The sequence below is a fragment of the Nanorana parkeri genome, unplaced genomic scaffold (genome assembly GCF_000935625.1).
Source record: "Nanorana parkeri isolate BGI_ZX_2015 unplaced genomic scaffold, ASM93562v1 scaffold1745, whole genome shotgun sequence".
NCBI classification, from domain to species: domain Eukaryota; kingdom Metazoa; phylum Chordata; class Amphibia; order Anura; family Dicroglossidae; genus Nanorana; species Nanorana parkeri.
The window spans coordinates 17,704-37,010 of NW_017308013.1; the positions used below are offsets into that span (position 1 = coordinate 17,704).

The following is a 19,307-nucleotide window of genomic DNA, read 5'->3' on the forward strand; positions in this document are numbered from 1 at the left end:
TCAGCCGAGCCGAGGCATATGCCTTCGGCTCGACTGAGCCACTCGGCTAAGTTCGGGAGCTGTACGGGCTATTGTGAATAGCCCTTACAGCAGCCCTTCAGTTCTACTGAACCGAAGGGGTCCTGGGGCCGAAGCTAGCTGAAGGATCGGCCGAAGCTATGGCTAGATCCTTTGGCTACTTTGTGAATAGCCCGCAATGTCTCAGGCTCCTTATTCAGATTAAAGTTCCTCCATGGTATCTTCATCCCCGAGTTCAACATACTAGGCCTTAAACCCAGAGCCAAGCACATGGTCACCCTCCACAGACAGCAGGCCTAAGAGGTTAGACATACAACTGCATCCCTCCTGAGGCAAGAGGCTCAGGGGGGAAGACTGATTTCCCAAGGTCACTCCTGAATATTTATTCCCTGCCCCAGCCTGCACCACTGGCAACAAAGCTACTAATGATTGGCCAGGTAGACATACATATTCCTAACTCTGATTAGTGCAGCCTCCAACACTTTGCCAGGTACACTCCCCAACAGCAGGAAAAAACAAGCAATGACCACAGCTCAGGAGAGATTCAAGAAAGCCAATCTATCAATTAGACTCAAGCTGACTACAGCCTACCAGCTTCTAACCTTAAAAAGACACTCCTGCTTAGGACAGGGTTGCTACATCTATTAAGTCATCATAAACAAGGTTTTCACACAGTTTGACAAGAATATTAGCATCCAGGTGAAATATTTTACAAATATGTCAAAAAGCAAAAATAACAATAGCAATAACTATATATTCCGCATCCCCGTCAACCCCATTCCATTATCATCCGTGCCGTCTGTGAGTTTTGTCAGTTTTATTGCCAGGAATAACTGATAGTTGATGACTAATGAATAACTTTAGTCGTTATTAACACTTTGTTACTGACATTTGCTAGTGAATGAGAAGTTTTGATATTGGTGTTGCAATGAAACTTCCCTAGAAGGCATCTGACAACAATTTTTTTTCCAGCACAATGGCTACTAGACATATTCTTTGCTTGTTCTGGCTGTCAACAACTTTTTCCAGTGCCCTCAACCAGGCTGAAGTGATATAACTGATATGAAAATAATTGCACATTGTCAAACTCTATTTTAGAAATCTAGCAGCCTTGTAGGTGTCATTTATAAACCTGAAAATAAATAATTTTTATAACTTAACATGTTTTGTTTTTTCATATTTTGTCTTATTTCAAAATGAGATGGGATGCAGATGAGAATGGACACATTGGGTTTGGTAAATGTTCTCATGTTTTGTTTTTTTGTTTAATCCACATTACGAATACAATGGAATTGACCGCTAGTGATTTAAAGCTGGATCCTAACTGTGGCAGCAAATTATAATTTTTTTGTGAAGTGATGTTTTATAGGAGCTTTCTAACCCTTTATTGGATAGAGTAGAGAAGAGTTAAACCCCTGGTCAAGTTTCTTTTCCCCATTAAGTTAGATTTACTAATTGTCCCATTAACACACCAGGAAAGTGGAAATAACCAAAGTTAGGATAATCTTCTATTAGTTGTCCCCAAAGCAAGTGGAAGTCTTTCTGGAATCTTGCCCTTTATTCCTGTTCTGGTGACAACTATAAAAATGTTGGACAATGCAATAAATGTTTCAAATTAAGGTTTTCTCCACTAAACATATGTTGATGTGATTGACTATATTTAGTCAATGAGAGTGCCTGAGCTGCTTGAATGTAAACTAACAACCAGGGTTTTGGACAGGCGAACTGGTCAGTTTGGGCCTATGGTGGTTGAACAAATTGTGTACAGCCTGGATACAGGTCAAACAGAACCTGAATCTCACCCCTTGTAGAGTTTAACTGGCTTCACATCCTACTGCCAAGTTGCCTGTTCATCTCCGTACTTGCCATTCACACAAACACATTGTACTGTTTGCTGCAAGTGTTGATGGCACATAGTCAAGCTTCGGTAGTGTGAATTGGGGCAAGATGTATTGTAGTACAGTATTATGGATCATAGTTATAATCTCACTTGTACAGGTAGATGCAGCTGGGTATTCACAGTGTGTTTTGTTGGATATCCGCCTCGAGTCACATGATTCTGTTCTCCTCCCTCTTGCTGTTTTTGAGGGGGACAGCAGTGGGCAGAATAGGGAGGTTTGTGTATGAACCTATGAACACAGAGAATGCAGTTTTGCAGCCTTGGATATAGTTTTATTCAGCAGAAGAGGGAGTAAGAGGGACTTTGCTACTTAACAGGGCTAAAAGGTGTAGCATACAAATGCCAGAAGCCTTTCAGTATATAGACAGTTGGTTTAAATGCACACTTTTGATGTTTAACCAGGGTGTCCCCTCAGATGGTTAGGACAACTTGATATATAGCACATTATTACCCACTGTGCATTTTCCTCCTTGTTGTTTTATGCTTTGCACGTTGTCATTATGAAGGACAGCCTGAGAAGAAAATCTAATTTGTTTTATGAGGATAAGATTTCTCACATGTGATTTATGTGCAAGATTTCTTTGTTATTTGTTTGTTCTGTCAGTACCAATAAGGACCTGCCTTTTCTTTGGATGCTTTGTAAATTATTTTAGCTGTGAGTATAACATTCAGATACAGCTAATTACACGCTTCATATTTGATTAGCATGATGCATTTAACCTTAATTGCACTCCCACGATGTACTAATTCATTTAGAATAAAAGAAAAAAAAAATCTGTTAAAGGCCTGCTCTTCTTTTTAAAATGTTTTTCAATTAGAGAATCATAGTAGCCAGCATATTTTGTATAGCAATCCTCATCATTGATGACAACATTTTATGGATAGTCTGCTGAGCTTGGCATTGCATAAACAGCAGCCCTGGCATCACCATGGTTTGCTGAAACTGTCCTTACAAGTGTTAGCAAGAAAACCACTCTCTTTAGATTTTATTGTATGACATTTATGCCAAGCTAAGCAATTAGTAGTGTACCATAGATGAGCTATTTGTTAGCAAATCCTGCTGAAATGACTGATTTCGAACTGAGACTACTGCTGAGCTATTACAGTTTAGAGGATCAACTCCAAGATGTATATGGGCTGCAGTAAGCAGTTGATTAAATACTGATCAAGTAAAGCTGAAAAGCCAACAAATATTCAGCAACAGTCCTTCTGGTAAATGCCAGAATTGACAGATTACCATCTTGTAATCTCCAAAAGCCCAAAGCAATGAATAATAAATCATTCTAGCCATTATGAACAAAAGCAAGCAGAGTCTGAGTAGTTGGGTTACTGAACATCAGCACTACATTATTGCTGTTTGTGTAAGCAATAGCAGGTTTCATATACCTTAATTTATACAATATTAGCTAATATATTGAACCTTGGCTGCTTAAGTGGAGCAAAATGCAACTAAGTGATGTATTTGTCATAGTAGTTAGTATAGGATTGTATTACTCTGAGCTAGATCAGATTTTTGTAGTACAGAGTAATATAAGATTGTTATTAATTCACTATGTAGTAATTCCAGTTAATAGGGTATTTGAGTATTTAAAATTACACCTGCACTTTTTAAAATCATCTTACCTGTGGCTGTTATTGATTCATAAAACATTTTTTTTTGTTAAATAGAGGCTGGTATGTTTTAATCATTGGTGATTTTAGTATGAGCTATGTTCACCATTAATACAAGTATTCCGCCGTTCTTACATAATCTCTTCTAATACATATGTTAAGTAACAACTATCCGAGCAAAACACAATTTTAATATTGTTGGGTATAATGCATGTCTATAAATATCACCATTTAATCACCATGAAGATGTAAACTAAAATTTTCCATTTATTAGAAAACATGAAAATCAGTCTTAAAACCTAAAATAAATACCCAGCATAATAGAAATCATCACTGGTCTCCAAGTTATTGGTATATTAGTGTGTGTACTTAATGTGATGTTTATAATCAGCCAGCCAACCACAAGCAGATAAAGTTTAGCATATAAACTACAGTCTTTGCTGTCTTTAAACTGTTACTGCTGGTGACACCTCACTATTAGCAGAATCATCATAATGCAACTGTCACCTTTTCTATGGATGATGCTAGCGAAAGAGCAATGCCATAATATAAGCTAGTTGGACTCTTCACCAGTGGAACCTGGGCCTACGTTCCTCAATTCTGATACAGTTCACTGCTACAAAGTTTCTGATTAGCTATTGCCTTTAGGTGGGAATCTTACCTGGGCATTCATTTCTATACATATTTAGTTAATATATTACATTTATATATAGCTACTGTGTGATTCATATATGGGGTCCTCAAAGTTTTAAGTGTTGTCAAAAGAATTGTTAAAAGAATAAAAAAAATTAAAAGTTAGTTGTAAACATGTATTTCAACTGTTTATTTGCTGTTTTGTTGGATTTTTTGCATTTGCTAGGAGATTTCCCCACACTTCCTGTCTACTGGAACAGGTAGTAAAGGAAATCTTCCCTATGAGGACACAAACAATAAAAAAATTTGGCAGAAGTTTTAATCCTTCCCCACTGTATCCAAAAATAGTAGTTTTGGCTTGAGTTTCACCTCATAAAATCAGTAATCAATGTTGAAAACACATGATTAGTGCAATGTACCATTCTGCTACCATTTTAGTTAAGGTTTTAATAGTTAATTCTTATTTTTCTAGGACACTCAATTTGACCCTGAATCATTTAGATATACTATTGTCTGTGAAAAACCAAACAACAACCTCAGCAAATTCAAAGGCTACATGTGAGTACATACATTTTATATGTGGATGTCTAATATAGTTTCTGTTCTCCAGTCTTGTATGTGAAAATGTTCATGTAAGTGTTCACTTGCATATTATGAAATACTAGGTAAACCCCAAAGGTGCCTTGCTTTGTTGGCGATATTCTTAACTCAGAAATTATAAACCCATACAATTGTACGTATTTCAGGTGTGCAGCGTTTAGTGCATTCATAAGGGAGAAAGGCAGAGTGGGGCCATAGGTAAGGTAGCAGTTTTTTTCCCCCTGTTACTTTAATTGTCCTTGATAAGGATTGCAAAAGGCACAGAGACGCAATACCATTTGCCGTGTCTGTAATAACATTGCCTGTCCCATTATACACTAACTGCCTACAAGAGAATCCTCCCTAGCAAAGTGATCCACAGCTTAGACCAGTTGTGCTATCCACCTGGTTTACTGCAGTAGAATAAATGTGACTCAGTCCCTTGACATTATTTGGGCCCTTAGGAATGTATTCATTTTTGTGAGGAGAGCACCTCCCTACCTCAATTGGTAGGTTTAGAAATTGGAAAAAGCAAACACTAGCTAGTCCTAATTTCTTCCTTTAGCTCTAGCTTAAGCCTCCATCTGGGTATAGATAGATGAACTCCTCAAAGTCTTATTTTCCTGCTGCGAAAATTCCAACCTGTGGAGAGGGTAGTGTTAGATGCACTAGCAAATTGATCTAAACTCCAGTGAACTCCAATGATAACCATTGTAAGCACCCCCATGCTTAAAATGGTTTGTCTTAATCTTCTACTACATGACCCTGTAGTAATCAATGATGTCCTAATATTGTAATATTGCAGTGGGTTATTTTACCACTTTGTAGCAAACTTCACATTCACTTCTTGTTACTATTGTCAGTTGTTGGGGAATAAAGGAAGCTATTAATCATGATGTAATGTGATCAGAAAACTGCCTTTTGCATGAAAGTTTCAAAATGCTGCTTGCGATATGATTGTTCTTTTATATATTTAATTGAAACCTCTTTGGAACCTGTTCACTTGCTCACTGTTTTGCTTTTACATTTATTTTCAAGCCTCATTCTATGCTTCCAAGTATATAAGAATTTCTTTTTTTACACGGTTGTAGGTTTATCTGTTCAAAAGTATTTCTAATTGGTGGCCAAACATTACGTTTAATCGATTCATCTTAATGGAGACACATGTTCTTCTTTAGTCAAGCCATTTTTTAATCTCATGTATCTGCTACTCCAATCTAATGTATAATTAAACAGTAAAGATTACAACTGAGTGTTTAGAATACATTAGAAAGGTGTTGAAGGGATCATATACTCTGTAAACAAGCTAACGCTATCTTCCTGTTTCAGCACTGTACCAGACACAAAGTGATAGATTTTTTCTCCATTGTCAAATCCAATACACATACAATAAAACAGTTACGTCAACGATAAAGATCAAACTCTGTAAAATCAACAAATTACTAAAGCAAACTATATATAGCAAAGCCACTCCAATAATGACACCATTAGTTATGAACAGAAAATGCTGCCATCAAATATTACACAAGCTACATTACACCTTTCCCTTTACTGTGGCTAAAACTTTGTGATTCAATTCTAGAATGTTTTCATTCTCTGGAACATCTTCTGGTTTATCCAGAAGTGATATTTCAGTTTTTGTTAGATACTGGACGGTTAAACCACCTGACAGTTTTTTTATATCTCTCAGGGACTCTACTTAGGAGATTTCTGTACTTGAGCTCTTGGGCCTGCACACTTCCTGTAGCCATTATGAGGGAATGAACTCTCCTTGCTGGGTTTGTTAGGTGGACAGGAGCTCCAAATAATTGTAGGTGGAAAATAACAGAGTGAATAATTATGGGAGGGTGGTCAATCCAAGTCACATAAAAACCCAACTATATAATTTCTATGAAGATGAGCTCCAGACAAATTGCTTAATACACAGATAAAATGCAAAAAAATAATGCTGATGAAGGTGGATGAAAAAAACTTTCTCTGTTTATAGACTGTAGATATAATATAATATAATATAATGTTATCCTCTCTTCCCCTCCAACCTGCTGCTTGAAAAGTGAAGAAGCAACTCATAAGATCATTACTCATGCTCTCTCCTTCTATTCGTATGTTCCTTTTCAGCACATTTATATGCAACACACATGACTGGCTCTCAGTGCTGCCCTTCCCTCTCCGAGTCCGTGTGTTGTTGTGTAGAGGATTATTATTAGAGGCTGATACCCATTCAAATAAAAAAAAACACATGTATTTATTAATAAATAAAGAGCTGCATTATTTGTGTATTTTATTTGCCTGGAATACAGCTTTAACTAAACACAATCCTTGTACGAAAAATAACTTGTTATAACTTCATTAAACATTTAGAAAAATAATAATCCTTTTTGTAAAATAACTTAACTTCTTAGGGGTCTATATGCCATTAACTGCTGCGGTTGAAACATTGTACAGTATTTTAGTTAAGTGCAGACAATTCCTAGCTTTAAGCCTTTTTGAGTTTTAGAAGTTACTCCTGCCTTTTCCATCAAACTAAATTTAGGGGGGAGGAGCATTTGTGTCAGCTAGGGACCCTGTAATATACTTTAGTTGTTTTGGTAGAATTTACATATGACTAGAAGTCTACTGGAAATTATCAAAGTGAACACGAGGAGTGTATAATGTATGTATAAATATAGGAACTGACAAAGCTCACACTTCAGTAGCCAAAATTCACTTTTAGTTGTAGAAGTACAACTGAGTTTTTACTTCTCACTTAGTATGTCAAGTAGAGATATGAAATGTGTCAAGAAAGAGCAGACATATACATATATACAAGAAAGAGAAGAAATATACATACAGTGTATACAAGAAAGAGAATAAATTTACATAGCCTAAAATAAATATTTAGTTCCAAGTATCTCAGGTTCTTTGCAGGCATAGGTGTACAGTAAATACAGCCTGAACATTTATAACATTGAACTCTAGCCAAAACATTTTATTTTCATTTTGGAAAGGGAGAGGATGAATTAGAAAAAGTGTGACATTTGACAATTGGAGCAGATGTCCCCCAATGCAGCATTCCCCCTCACCTCCTGTTCTGGTGACAGCTATAAAATGTTACTCCTCACCTCTCACTTTCTTTTCTACTGACATTAATCGAAACAGAAAGCAGCACACTGGGCACACAGACAACAATAAAAGCTGAAAGAAGGACTAACGTTTTCACAAGTAACCCAAATGGGAGAAAAAAAAGCGATGAGTTCCATTTTAATCCTGTCTTTAAAAATATCAAGCTTTCAGTTTCAGACAGAAGTCAATTGTTGAGTTGACTTTTGGTGAAAGAACTGAAAGAACAGCTACAGTTACTCTTTGGTGAAAGAACAGCTACAGTTACTGTTCAGTTATTCTGACAGTCAGGGGCACCAGCTGTGAGAATACCATAGCCAGCAGGGGAGATTCCTCCCATGCTCTTTAGAAGGCTGAATGAGAAAACTTTTACAGTGTATATGACAAACTTAGTTTGGGCCACTAATACAATGCAAGTCAAAACAGATCCTGGAAACCCATTTGGAGATTACACCTAATATTTGTACAGCTTTAAAACTGGAAATTCATGATCTGTTTTTTGTTTTTTTTAATAACTGGTGGTATTGCTTAGGCATTTAACAAAAAGACTTGCATGCAATGGTTCCATTATTTATAGAAGCACCTTCCCGGACAGAAAGTTATTTAAAATGTCCCCATAGAGGACACAGGCAAAAACAAGAATTTCTTACAATGTTTTTATTGCGGTCTGTGCCTTCCTTTTGTCAAGGACAACTGCACCCTTTATTGTACAGGCATCACAAGTACAGGAAGTCCCTAAAATTGGGTCACAGACAGAGATAAAAACCTGACAGAATATTTTTGGAAAATTGATTGGAGTTAAAGTATAACTAAAGGAAAAACGTTTTTTTTTTAGACCTGATTAGAGGGGTAAGGGGTTAGATCTACTGTTAGGTTTATATTGTTGTTTGTGTCCTTGTTACAGTGATTCACTCTTTCTAATCACCCTGATCATTTACCATCACACATTTTCAAGCTGAGCATAAATCCAACATTTTGAGTTGTCACCAGAACAGGAATAGAGGAAAAATCTTTCAATGAGGCCACTAGGAAAAAAATGTGGCTTTAGATTCACTTTATACTTAAGGCAGACCTTTACCTATATCTTTAAAATAACAACAAGCACATCTTTAGAAATGCTTACTAATGACAATCTATAAACATACATATAGATAACTGCATGCTGTGTATTCTTTGCATACCTTATTTCTTCCCCAGTCTTCTGACTGTTTACTAATGGCAGATTACTAGATCTCCTATTACTTCAAGTATTTCTAAATCACAGCATTTTACACCTGACATGTCTGTTATTATTAATCATACATAGAGGGATTAATTGAAGAATTACATTTTTGAGTGTAAAGGTCTACTTTAAACACCAATGATTAAAAAAGTCATAATAGTTTGTGTTTCTCTTCATGCAGGGACCAGCCTAATGGGCAGAAAACTGGATTTGGAACAGAAAGTCTTCTTCTGCGGGGATGCACAGTTCGAAACACAGAGGAGGCAGTTGGTGTAGTTGTTTATGCAGGTATGTCTGTGAAGTCATACACGCATGGATTTATAATTTATTATCAGCTTCAAAATTAAAGATAATCTTTGTTGTTTCGTTTTGGATAAAGTGTGTAGATGCTAGAATCAAAAAGAAAAAAGAAAGCCCTTCTACTAAAAATTCTCTCTTCGGATGGAGACTCGCCCTAAATTGGGTCGTTACTTCCTTCCACCAAAAAAGAAAACGAAAGTGGTAGACAAATGGGTACACTGTTACCATCTGATTGTATGGCCAAAACAAAAATATTTATTTTTATATAAATAATAGGGGAAACATTTTTAATTTTGTGCCACTTAAAGTATCTCCACATGTTCATGTGTCCAAGAACCAATGCCAAAAACACAGTGTATCACATAAATATAAAAACAGCTCTATAACCTAGGTAGGTAACATATAATTTCAACTGTCATGTGTCTATTCACTGATAAGTCCTTTTACTATCATTAGACCCATTTATAAAAAATTAGTGGGGTTTTTTTTTGTGTGCTGCACTTGGTATATCTGAAAAAGACTCATGTTCTGAATAAGACGTATGTTCTAAATAAAGACTGGGGACCTTTGGCCTATAGAAATGCAGCTATATGTATGTTTCACATTTCTTTAGAGCATTGTTTGCTGACACTAGAAAATGCACCTTTGGCTCTACCAGTTCATTTATCTTGTATTGTGAAATTACGGGTGTAGCAAGATACTGACTAACAAGTGTCTTAGTCAGTATATTGCAAAGTCAGACACTTCCTTCTAATTTTTCTTTCCTGATTCTTGTAATGATTCTTAGGCTAAGTTTGCATGACTGCTGTTTGCTATTGAAGAGTCTTTATTTGAGATTTTTTTTCACCTTTTTCTACATGCTGTTAATGCTTCTTTAGCAGGGGAGAGTGCAGGCAACCAGAATGTACAGAAAGAAGGAAAGGCATCGTTTATGTGACTTTTCAACTACTGGTATTGTCTTTGGATCATGGGATTTGTAGTGAGCTGCTTCAAACTGAATTATTTTTTTTAAAATCCAAGAAGAAAATCACTAAATAGAAATGTTGGTACCCATAAACAAATCTTTTCTTTACTTGTCTGGCTTTGGTTCTGACTGGTTGCTGTGGGTTAACTTCTAGTTATAAAAAAACCAAAATGTTAATACTAACATGCTAAGTGCTAATAATTTTAGCATATGCGAAGTATAAGCACATTATTCTCTTCCAAAAAAAAAGTATGTACATTTCTGCCTTTTTATTCTGCAGTCATGTGACTGTGCCATGTCCTTTGTCAAACCATCTTCACAAGTATGGGGGCATCTCTCCCTTGCCTCAATCTGGGCAATGCACAGATGGAGTTTTGCCAACTAAGTTTCTGCTAGTAGCCACTGTCAATCAAGCAGGGCCACCCAGGGGCAGAGGCATGGTGGCAAAGACTATGGGAGGACATGGCATTCTGTAGCTCTGATCAGTAAGATCAGGCACACAAACTGACCATGCCAACACAGATCTGCTTCCGTGCTTGGAGTGGACAGAATCACACAAGAAGACAGGAGAAGTGGCAGGATCACCAGGTTTCATAGTAAATAGGACTGAAGTGACACAAGAGGCAACATGTCACAGACACTTTATTAATCAATTCTTTCAAACAATATTCATTTTAGGCTTTCTATACACTGAAGTCTGAGTTTTCAGCCTTTATCGGCTATTTCATGATTCTGGCTTCCCAATGTCAATATTACTTATTCAAACTGTAGATGAGCACTGTTCTAGTGAAAATGGTTTGTGACTGAAATTAGACTCCGATAAATTAAACTAGAAATACCTTGCTGCGAATGAGCACCGTGTAGCTCATATGCACTAATCACATTTACTCCACTTGATGAAACACTAAAGTAGTGTCCAGCTGTTTGCCTGAAAATGTAGAACTGTGGAGGTCAGAACTGTTTCCAGCTCACTTACCAGTAAAGCAGCCAATTACAGCAGGGAACCTTTCCCGGAATGAGTAGATTTGCACTTGCAGATTGTCAAGTGAAATTCCATTGTATAGATGTGTGCTTTTCAACTCTTTTCAGAATTGCACAATGTTTATGCAAATCTTTGTCTTAAAGGATAACTGTGCTTTTCAAGCACTTCACTTTTTAAAAGTACCCTTATCCATGAACTTGTTTAAGTGCGAAAGGAAAGAATTTAAAGGAACTGTATAGTCTTCTCAATGTTTTATAGATATACTGTGCATGTCAAAGATATTAGCTTGATGTAAATATACTTTAATATATGTTAATATCTTTACAACCTTTTTTTGAATTATTAATAATTACATATGTATACGAGGGCAGCCATATTTGCTCATGACAAACACAGTCTCAACTAAGCAAAGCTACATGTTTGTTATAGCTTGCTGCTTCCTCTCACAATGGAAGTCAGAGTCAGCTAACTCCTTGAAATCAATGCACTCCCTATGTATCTGATATCTTAACAGTTGCTAGGCAGGGATGACAATTGATTGTACTAATGAATCTGCCCTGTCTCTGGAGAGTGACCTATAAATCTGTACATTTAATGCAATAAACAAAATGGTAGTGCGAGCAACTAAATATGGTAAAGAAACTTTAAAGCAAACCTTCACTTTGCCCATGCAAACCATGAACAGTGGTGCATTTAGGTTTTGTACTGCCCTAGGCAAGACTACACTCGGGCACCCCCCCATCTAAATTTGCTCCACCCCTTCCTGTTGAAGATATTTTATGTAACCTGTCAGTCTCTGGATACAGCGCAAACGCTGTATCCAGCTTCTGACAGGTTGCACTATTAGTGTAGCATTGAAGCCAGGGTCTCAGGTCGGCTCTGCAGGCACTCGGTTGGGCTGTGCTGGGTCTCAGGTGGGCTGTAAAGGATCTCCGGTGGGCTCTGCAGGGTCTCAGGCTAACACTCGCCTGAGACCCTGCACAGCCCACCTGAGACCCTGCACATCCCACCTGAGACCAATCCACAGCCCACCATAGAGCCTGCACACCCCCACCATAGATCCTGCAAAGCTCACATGAGACTGTGTTAGGCTCTGCTGGATCTATGGTGGGCTCTGCAGGGTCTCAGGTGGGCTGTGCCGGGTCCCTTTCCCTGCACACATGTGCTGCTCCTCTTGCCTGCAGCTCCCCAGCCTACCTCCAGGACACCCCACCGTCAGATCATGGGGTATGGGCAGCCCAGAGCCACCCGCATCTTCTCCTTCGCCTCCACTGGCTGGGCTGCATTTCACTAGGCCTTGACCCTGCCTTATAATTCGGTGCAGCCTGGCTTTCCTCACTGATTTGGGGGTGGCATTTTTGCTGCCCCTTAGAAAGTCCAACCCAGGACAAACGGTGCCTTGTGGTGGATGTGTCCCTGACTGCAAAAGGATTCAAATGAATAGCTACCTTTTGAGATACTGTACTTGTTTGTTTTTTTGCGATTGAAGGCATGATAGATCTTGGAGTAAAACTGTGTACGACCATCTGAAGGTTTAGCTATGAAAAGCAGCAAAACTGAGAAAAGTGGAGAGTCAGAAGGACAGTGCAGTGAAGAAACATGAAAGTAGGGCTGGGAAAATATCACTTTCCAAATGCCAGAGTCCTATTTTCTTTGGCTCTCATGTTTCAAAGTTTTTCAAATTTTTTAGTTGATAAACTTTAGAATTATTTTTATATATTTGATAGAGGATCTTCTTTTGCATGTTATTTTTAGTTTTAAGAACCTATTTAGCAATGATCGCAATAACTATATTCAGCTCAGAAATTTGATAAAAAATTATAAATAAAAAGCTTTTAAAAGGGTTTGCAAATCTTGCCACAGAAGTTGTTTGTAAGGGTCAGAATGGTTAATTAATACATTTGATTCTTCTTGATTGCTAGAAAACACTCAGCTACATGCTGAGATAGCTATGTAAATTGCATGCATATATAAATACATTTATTAAAATTCTTACTATTTCTGTCTTTTTTTTTATCCCCGAAGGGCATGAGACCAAGGCAATGTTGAACAACAGCGGTCCACGATACAAGCGCAGCAAAATTGAAAGACACATGAATATCAATGTTTTCTTCTGTGTGGGCATCCTTTTCATCATGTGTCTAATTGGAGCTCTAGGTTTGTGCTTTTCTTATTAATTATATGCATCTGCTTTATGTTCCATGGCTTGTTTAAAATGTTTTAGCTTATAATATTCTTCTTCAATCCATTAGTTGATGGCAACAGAAAGAAAGTAGCATGTCAATAACGCCTCCAAACTAGCTTTCCACATATGTAACCATTTAAAGCACATGTCCCATTATTCCTGATCCTGGGACCCACAAATCCATGAAGTCTCTAACAAATTAGTGCGGTACAGTTTTTGAATGATGAAGCAGATGTGATGATTTCTCGGAAATTGGCAACCTGCACATCCTTTTGACCAGTGAGCAAAAATGGGGTACAGCTACATACACATTACTATCTTTGTGGTAAATATTTAGCAAATAGAAGTGTTTTGACTATTGGCCACTGTATATTGTTAATATTCTACTGAACAAGCAATGGTAAATATTTTTATACCTTGTTTTCCCAACCTACATTTTAATGATGGCTGTGGTATGTCCTAGGATTGGAAAATAAAATGCAAAGGTGTTACTTTGGCCAGTCCTTACTCTATAACTGCCCTGTTCTATTGAATATGAAAAATATAATTGTAGCCATAATTAAACCATATTTACATCAGGCACACATGCCCAGAATGGCACAGGGCAACACCCAAACTGCCATAGTCTGATATTATGACACCATTCAACTTTTTGTTTTAAAGGAAAAAAATGAAATATGGTTGTTATGGGTCATTATACTACTGCGTTCATGAAAGCTTAAGATTATGTTGGCGAGTAAAACAGCTTGTATCATCATGGGGAAATGCTAGGACAATTGGGGGAATAATCAAAGTTCTTATATTTCTAAGAAGTTATTGGAATTGTTGGAATTGTTTTACTCATACTGTTTCATGACAATTGCAATTGTGTTCCATATTATTTTTTGCAGGGCATGGCATTTGGTATGGAAAATTTATTATACATCCACTATTTGATGTTCCAAATCCTGATGGAAGTTATCTTCCTCCAGCACTCGCTGGTTTCTATATGTTTCTGACCATGATCATCTTACTACAGGTAAGCAGTGTGTCTATGCTTCATTTAGGGATTACATTTCTACTTTTTTAAAGCACAGCTGTACTGCAGTAGTTAATAATCATGTTTAGAGGAAGTCAAATTTTACTACATTTTAAGAAGTGTCATTTTATAGGGTGCTACTAAGAAAGAGGAGAGAAGGGCATTTACCTACTGTATTTGCATGATTATCTAGCCATCCTATTAGCAATGGTTTTAATGTCGTTTGGAAACAGAGGGGGAATTGATGAAAACTGGAGCAGGCAAAATCTGAAGCAGATTTGCACTGCAACCAATCAGCCTGAATTGAAGCTGAAACTGAAGAAAGATTCTGATTGGTTGCCCTGGGCTCCATAATTTGTCTGCTCCAGTTTTGATTAATTTTCCCCAGTGTGTTTAAGGCATTATCATTCATGAGCATTCATTGGCTTTACATCCTCTTTCAAAATACCTTTAAACCATTAGTGCAGGAAAAAGGGAAAGTTCTTGCCTACCCCGCTAAATACCTTTGCAATATGTTATTTTTCCTACAGGCGCATGTAAGGCTTATTGTAGCTCTCTATGGCTGCATACTGTTGGCCTGTTATCATGACAGTGCTAGCAGGTTAGACTTTGGAAACAGGCACTGTAATGGACTTAAATGTCATTTAGTGGAAGTGACGCCTCTAGTCTTGCGTAATGCACGCTCCGTACAGTGACCAAGATATAGGTACATTTTATGGATGTTTGCACTGGCATACTTAGCAACATTTTAGATATAAAAAGTTCTGCCTCTGACCTATCATACGTCATTTTAAACTAATTTTCAGATTGCATCCTATCTCTTAGCCAACAGGATGGTGGAAAGTTCACATAATCCAAGATAGATGTCAACTGTTTTGTTCATTTATTTCAACTAGTGGGTTTTGCAAAAGACATTCTTATTAAATACAAGGTTCTATGTATTTCTGGAAGAGTAGGAGGTGTGTACTCATCATATCATAAATTATATCAGAATGTGTTTTATTAGTCATAGACTAATAGACTACAAATATTTGCTGATTAGGGAATGACCTTTACTTCTAGAAAACTAACTACTTATCCTTTTGTTTTAAGATCTTAATTCCAATTTCACTCTATGTGTCGATTGAGATGGTGAAACTGTGTCAGATTTATTTCATCCATAATGACATTGATTTATATGATGAAGAGATTGATTTATCTGTACAATGTCGGGCATTAAATATCACAGAAGACCTTGGCCAGATCCAGTACATTTTCTCTGACAAAACAGGAACTCTGACGGAGAACAAAATGGTTTTTCGCAGGTGTACAATTGTAGGAAATGAATACTCTCATCAAGAAAATGGTACGTTTCCTATTTTGACATCTAGATCTCACCAAGACAGATTTTGTACATAGGAAGGCGTGACTTTTTCTGTTCTTGTGTTTCAACAAGATCACAGCAACTGGGTTACGGTGGGAAGCAGCCTCTGTCCATTTTTGTATAATATTTATTTATTGTGTCTATATATAACAATACAGACATATAAACATGTAAACATCCCGTTAAAAGACTCTCCAGGGAGAAATCCAATCGAAACAGAAGAGAAAGATATTCATAACTTCTTCCTAAAACAGTCGCCATAAATTTTCCTTCCCTCTGTCCATTTTTGTTGTTGTTTTTTTTTATTTGTGTGCCTATTCGGGAGATTTCTCATTGCTTGATGCCAGGAAAGGAAGTGATGGGAGAGTTCTCCAACAAGACCACAGACAAAATCAAAAAAATTTTTTAGTAGAGTGTGAATGGTTTAGAATGTCTCATACGGTTTTTATTGCTGTTCTTGCCTTCCTGTCCCTGTGAAATCACTCTTCCCATTTTGTGCATAAACATAACAGGGAATGGTGAAAAATCTCCCTAAATGGAGCCACAGACAGAAATAAAATCCTGACAAAAAATTGAACCCTTTCTCACCATATTCAAAATGTTAAAAAAAAGTAGCTGGAGTTCGGCTTAGATCCCATCCCAATCCTCACTTTGCACTTCTAGCAGCATGGTACAGAATGTGAAAGAGATTAACTTAAAGTGTATTTCCACTTTTGCAATGAGAAAAACCCTCTATATGTTTGTCATGTATATCTATTCACACAGCATACCAACAAATATATTTAAGAAAAACATTTCTTATCGTTTTAGATGTTTTGATGCAGGAGGTAAGATAGCTGATTCCAGGTTTTTCTCAGCATCTTTACAGTGATCTGTCCTTATAGAAAGATTTTGGACTGAAATTTGAGGATTGTGTTTATCTCATTGACTCTGTTAAACAATGGAGAAGCCCCTCACCTCTCACAACCCCTCTTAACATTTCAATAGAAGGACAAGCAAGTCGAAAATGTAACCCTAAGGGCTGGTGCACACCACAAACTCCGCGTTCCAGTGTGTTCGGTCTCTGGAACGCAAGCCGGCCGGCTCCCTGCATTCAGGGGTGGGACGAGGCATGGTGGTGCATTGAAGTCAATGGCACCGCAGCCACGCCCCCCCACCCGCAGTGAGATCGTCACACACACATTAGTGCATGCGTTCCGGTCCAGTGCAATCTGCAAAAATAGTGCTTGCAATAAGCATTTTAATGATAGGTTAACTTAAAAAAAAAATCAAAATGTGGTAACTTACTGTAGACCGACCCCTTTAGTAGGGCATATTAAAATAAATATTCAGTATTCATGAAGAACTGCATCATGTGTGTCAGCTAAAACATAAACCAATATCAACGCCTTAATTCCATAACTCTTAACTTATTCAACTGAAATACATTATTTATCTAAAGTGTATAGTTAATGTATGCTATACAGTATACTGCTTATTAATTTGAAGTCTTAGTTATCCTTGAACAAATGCCGTATGATCTTCAAATATCATGAGTTTTAGCATTTTTTTTGAGTTTTTTTGGTTTTACATAAATTTTCCCAATTTGAATAGACAAATGTATAACAGATGTTTTAAGTATTTATAATGCATCTGTCTCCCTAACTGTGAAAGATAGTTAAACAGAAGTTTCTCATAATTGCACTGTGCCTCTTGCTATCAAACAAACTGAAGAGATTAGGAAAAAATCGCACTGTCATTTTAATTTTTTTTCCACAAAAAGCAACCATACAGAAAAAGCTGTTCACATTTTTTTGAATTTAATTAGCAATTTAATGTTAATTTCTTATTCACAGCCAAGCGTCTAGAAACTTACAAAGAAGAGGACTCAGATGACGAAGATTTAGCAAAACTCAGAAACTTTTCCTTGCTTGACCTTGAGGCTGGAAATCAGTCCACCGTGAGGCATAAAGGCACACGGGCTTTGAGACGATGCCAAAGTGCTCGACCTAATATCCAAGGGCATTTTAGGAAAAAATCAGAAGGACGTTTTGATATTTCACAGGTGGCATTTAGCAGCCCCATTGTAAGTATTCCTCTATTCAGTTCATTCAATTCAGCTTTGCATGAACAGCCATATCTTTTGCAGATTACATACAGAGAGTGCTAATTTAAGGTATTCTGCTAATAATTATTTGTGTTTTAAACCAACACTGAGTTCTGCATGGTGCACCTAAGCATTTCTGAGTCAGAAAAAAAAACACAGTGACAATGTGCAGAGGATGGGTTGGCAACATACACAATGTTTTTTTAGGGGTATCAAGCCCTACATTGCCTAGAATTTATTTTTCCTTGGAAGGAGAAGTGCTAAAAAATTATTGATTTTGTAGCTCCTATTAAATGCATGCCCTGCTTTTCACATAGTCCAACAATCTTTTTTTTACCAAACAGAAGGTATCTGCTTAACTTTGGGTCCCAAGGCAAAAGTTGGTAGCTTGGGGAAAAAAAGCGATGACACCCAAAGACAGTATTTCAGATTTGAAGGGGGTTAAATACGAGCCTGTTTGTTTTGTGAATGGCTTTGAGATCTAGAGTGCTTAAATCTGTACTGGCCTGGAAGTACAGTTGGACTAATCCTGACATGTAAAACTAGTTTTTAACACAATAAAGGGAACCTGCATGCTGGGGGTTTGCATCTAAGTGTGTAAGGAATGTTCTCAACCTAGTAAAGTTTACATTCCCAGAGTTGTTTTTTTTTTTAAGCATGTATGTCTTTATTGGGTTTCAAAAAGAGTATACAAAAGTATAACAAACAGTTGTGCGTTGGTAATCACATAAGATCATACATAAAAAGACCCAGCCGGGTTCTTGTCTTATGCTTAGTACACATTATCATCTTATGAATATATAAAAGTAAAAACAAAACTTAAAAAAAAAACGTCCAGAGTTGGGTTTTAAAACTGCATCCAGCCTTCTAAATTGTATTAACTCCTAAATATTGACTTGTTCATCATCACAGTAAAAGAAAGCACTGATAGTCCAGAGCATTTCATTGATTTACTTGCCTTTAATAAAACTGTGATGTCATTGTCTGTGAAGGTTCTCATTCATCCTGCTTTAAACCCAGCAACACACTGAGGAACCAAACGATCCAAATCCTAAACACAAGATAAATAACATTGTGTACACAGTCCCATGCAGTGAGGAGTGCTCAGAATGGTATGTCAGTGAAACGAAACAGCAGTTATACCAGCGTATGGCACCAGCGTAGAAGTACCAAAACTCTCTGGTCAGGATTCAGCTGTATCCCTACATCATAAGGAAAAAGGTCACTCCTTTGAACACAGTCAAGTGCGCATTCTAGACAGGGAGGAGGACTGGTTCAAAAGAGGTTTAAAAGAGGCCATGTATGTTAAAATGGAGACAAAAAGGTTGAAAAGAGATGGGGGGGGGG

General features: G+C 37.2%; 1 protein-coding gene across 1 annotated transcript in view; it reads left to right on the forward strand.

The window, feature by feature from the left end:
• ATP10B (ATPase phospholipid transporting 10B (putative)) overlaps positions 1-19,307 on the forward strand; it is a gene marked incomplete at its 5' end in the record, with an annotated part of 70,402 nt that overhangs the window by 13,263 nt on the left and 37,832 nt on the right. The window contains 6 exons of the mRNA XM_018571373.1: positions 4,635-4,720; positions 9,244-9,350; positions 13,334-13,465; positions 14,384-14,511; positions 15,604-15,856; positions 17,710-17,939. Of these exons, the coding sequence (XP_018426875.1) occupies positions 4,635-4,720; positions 9,244-9,350; positions 13,334-13,465; positions 14,384-14,511; positions 15,604-15,856; positions 17,710-17,939 (936 nt within the window). The remainder of the gene's footprint in view (positions 1-4,634; positions 4,721-9,243; positions 9,351-13,333; positions 13,466-14,383; positions 14,512-15,603; positions 15,857-17,709; positions 17,940-19,307) is intronic.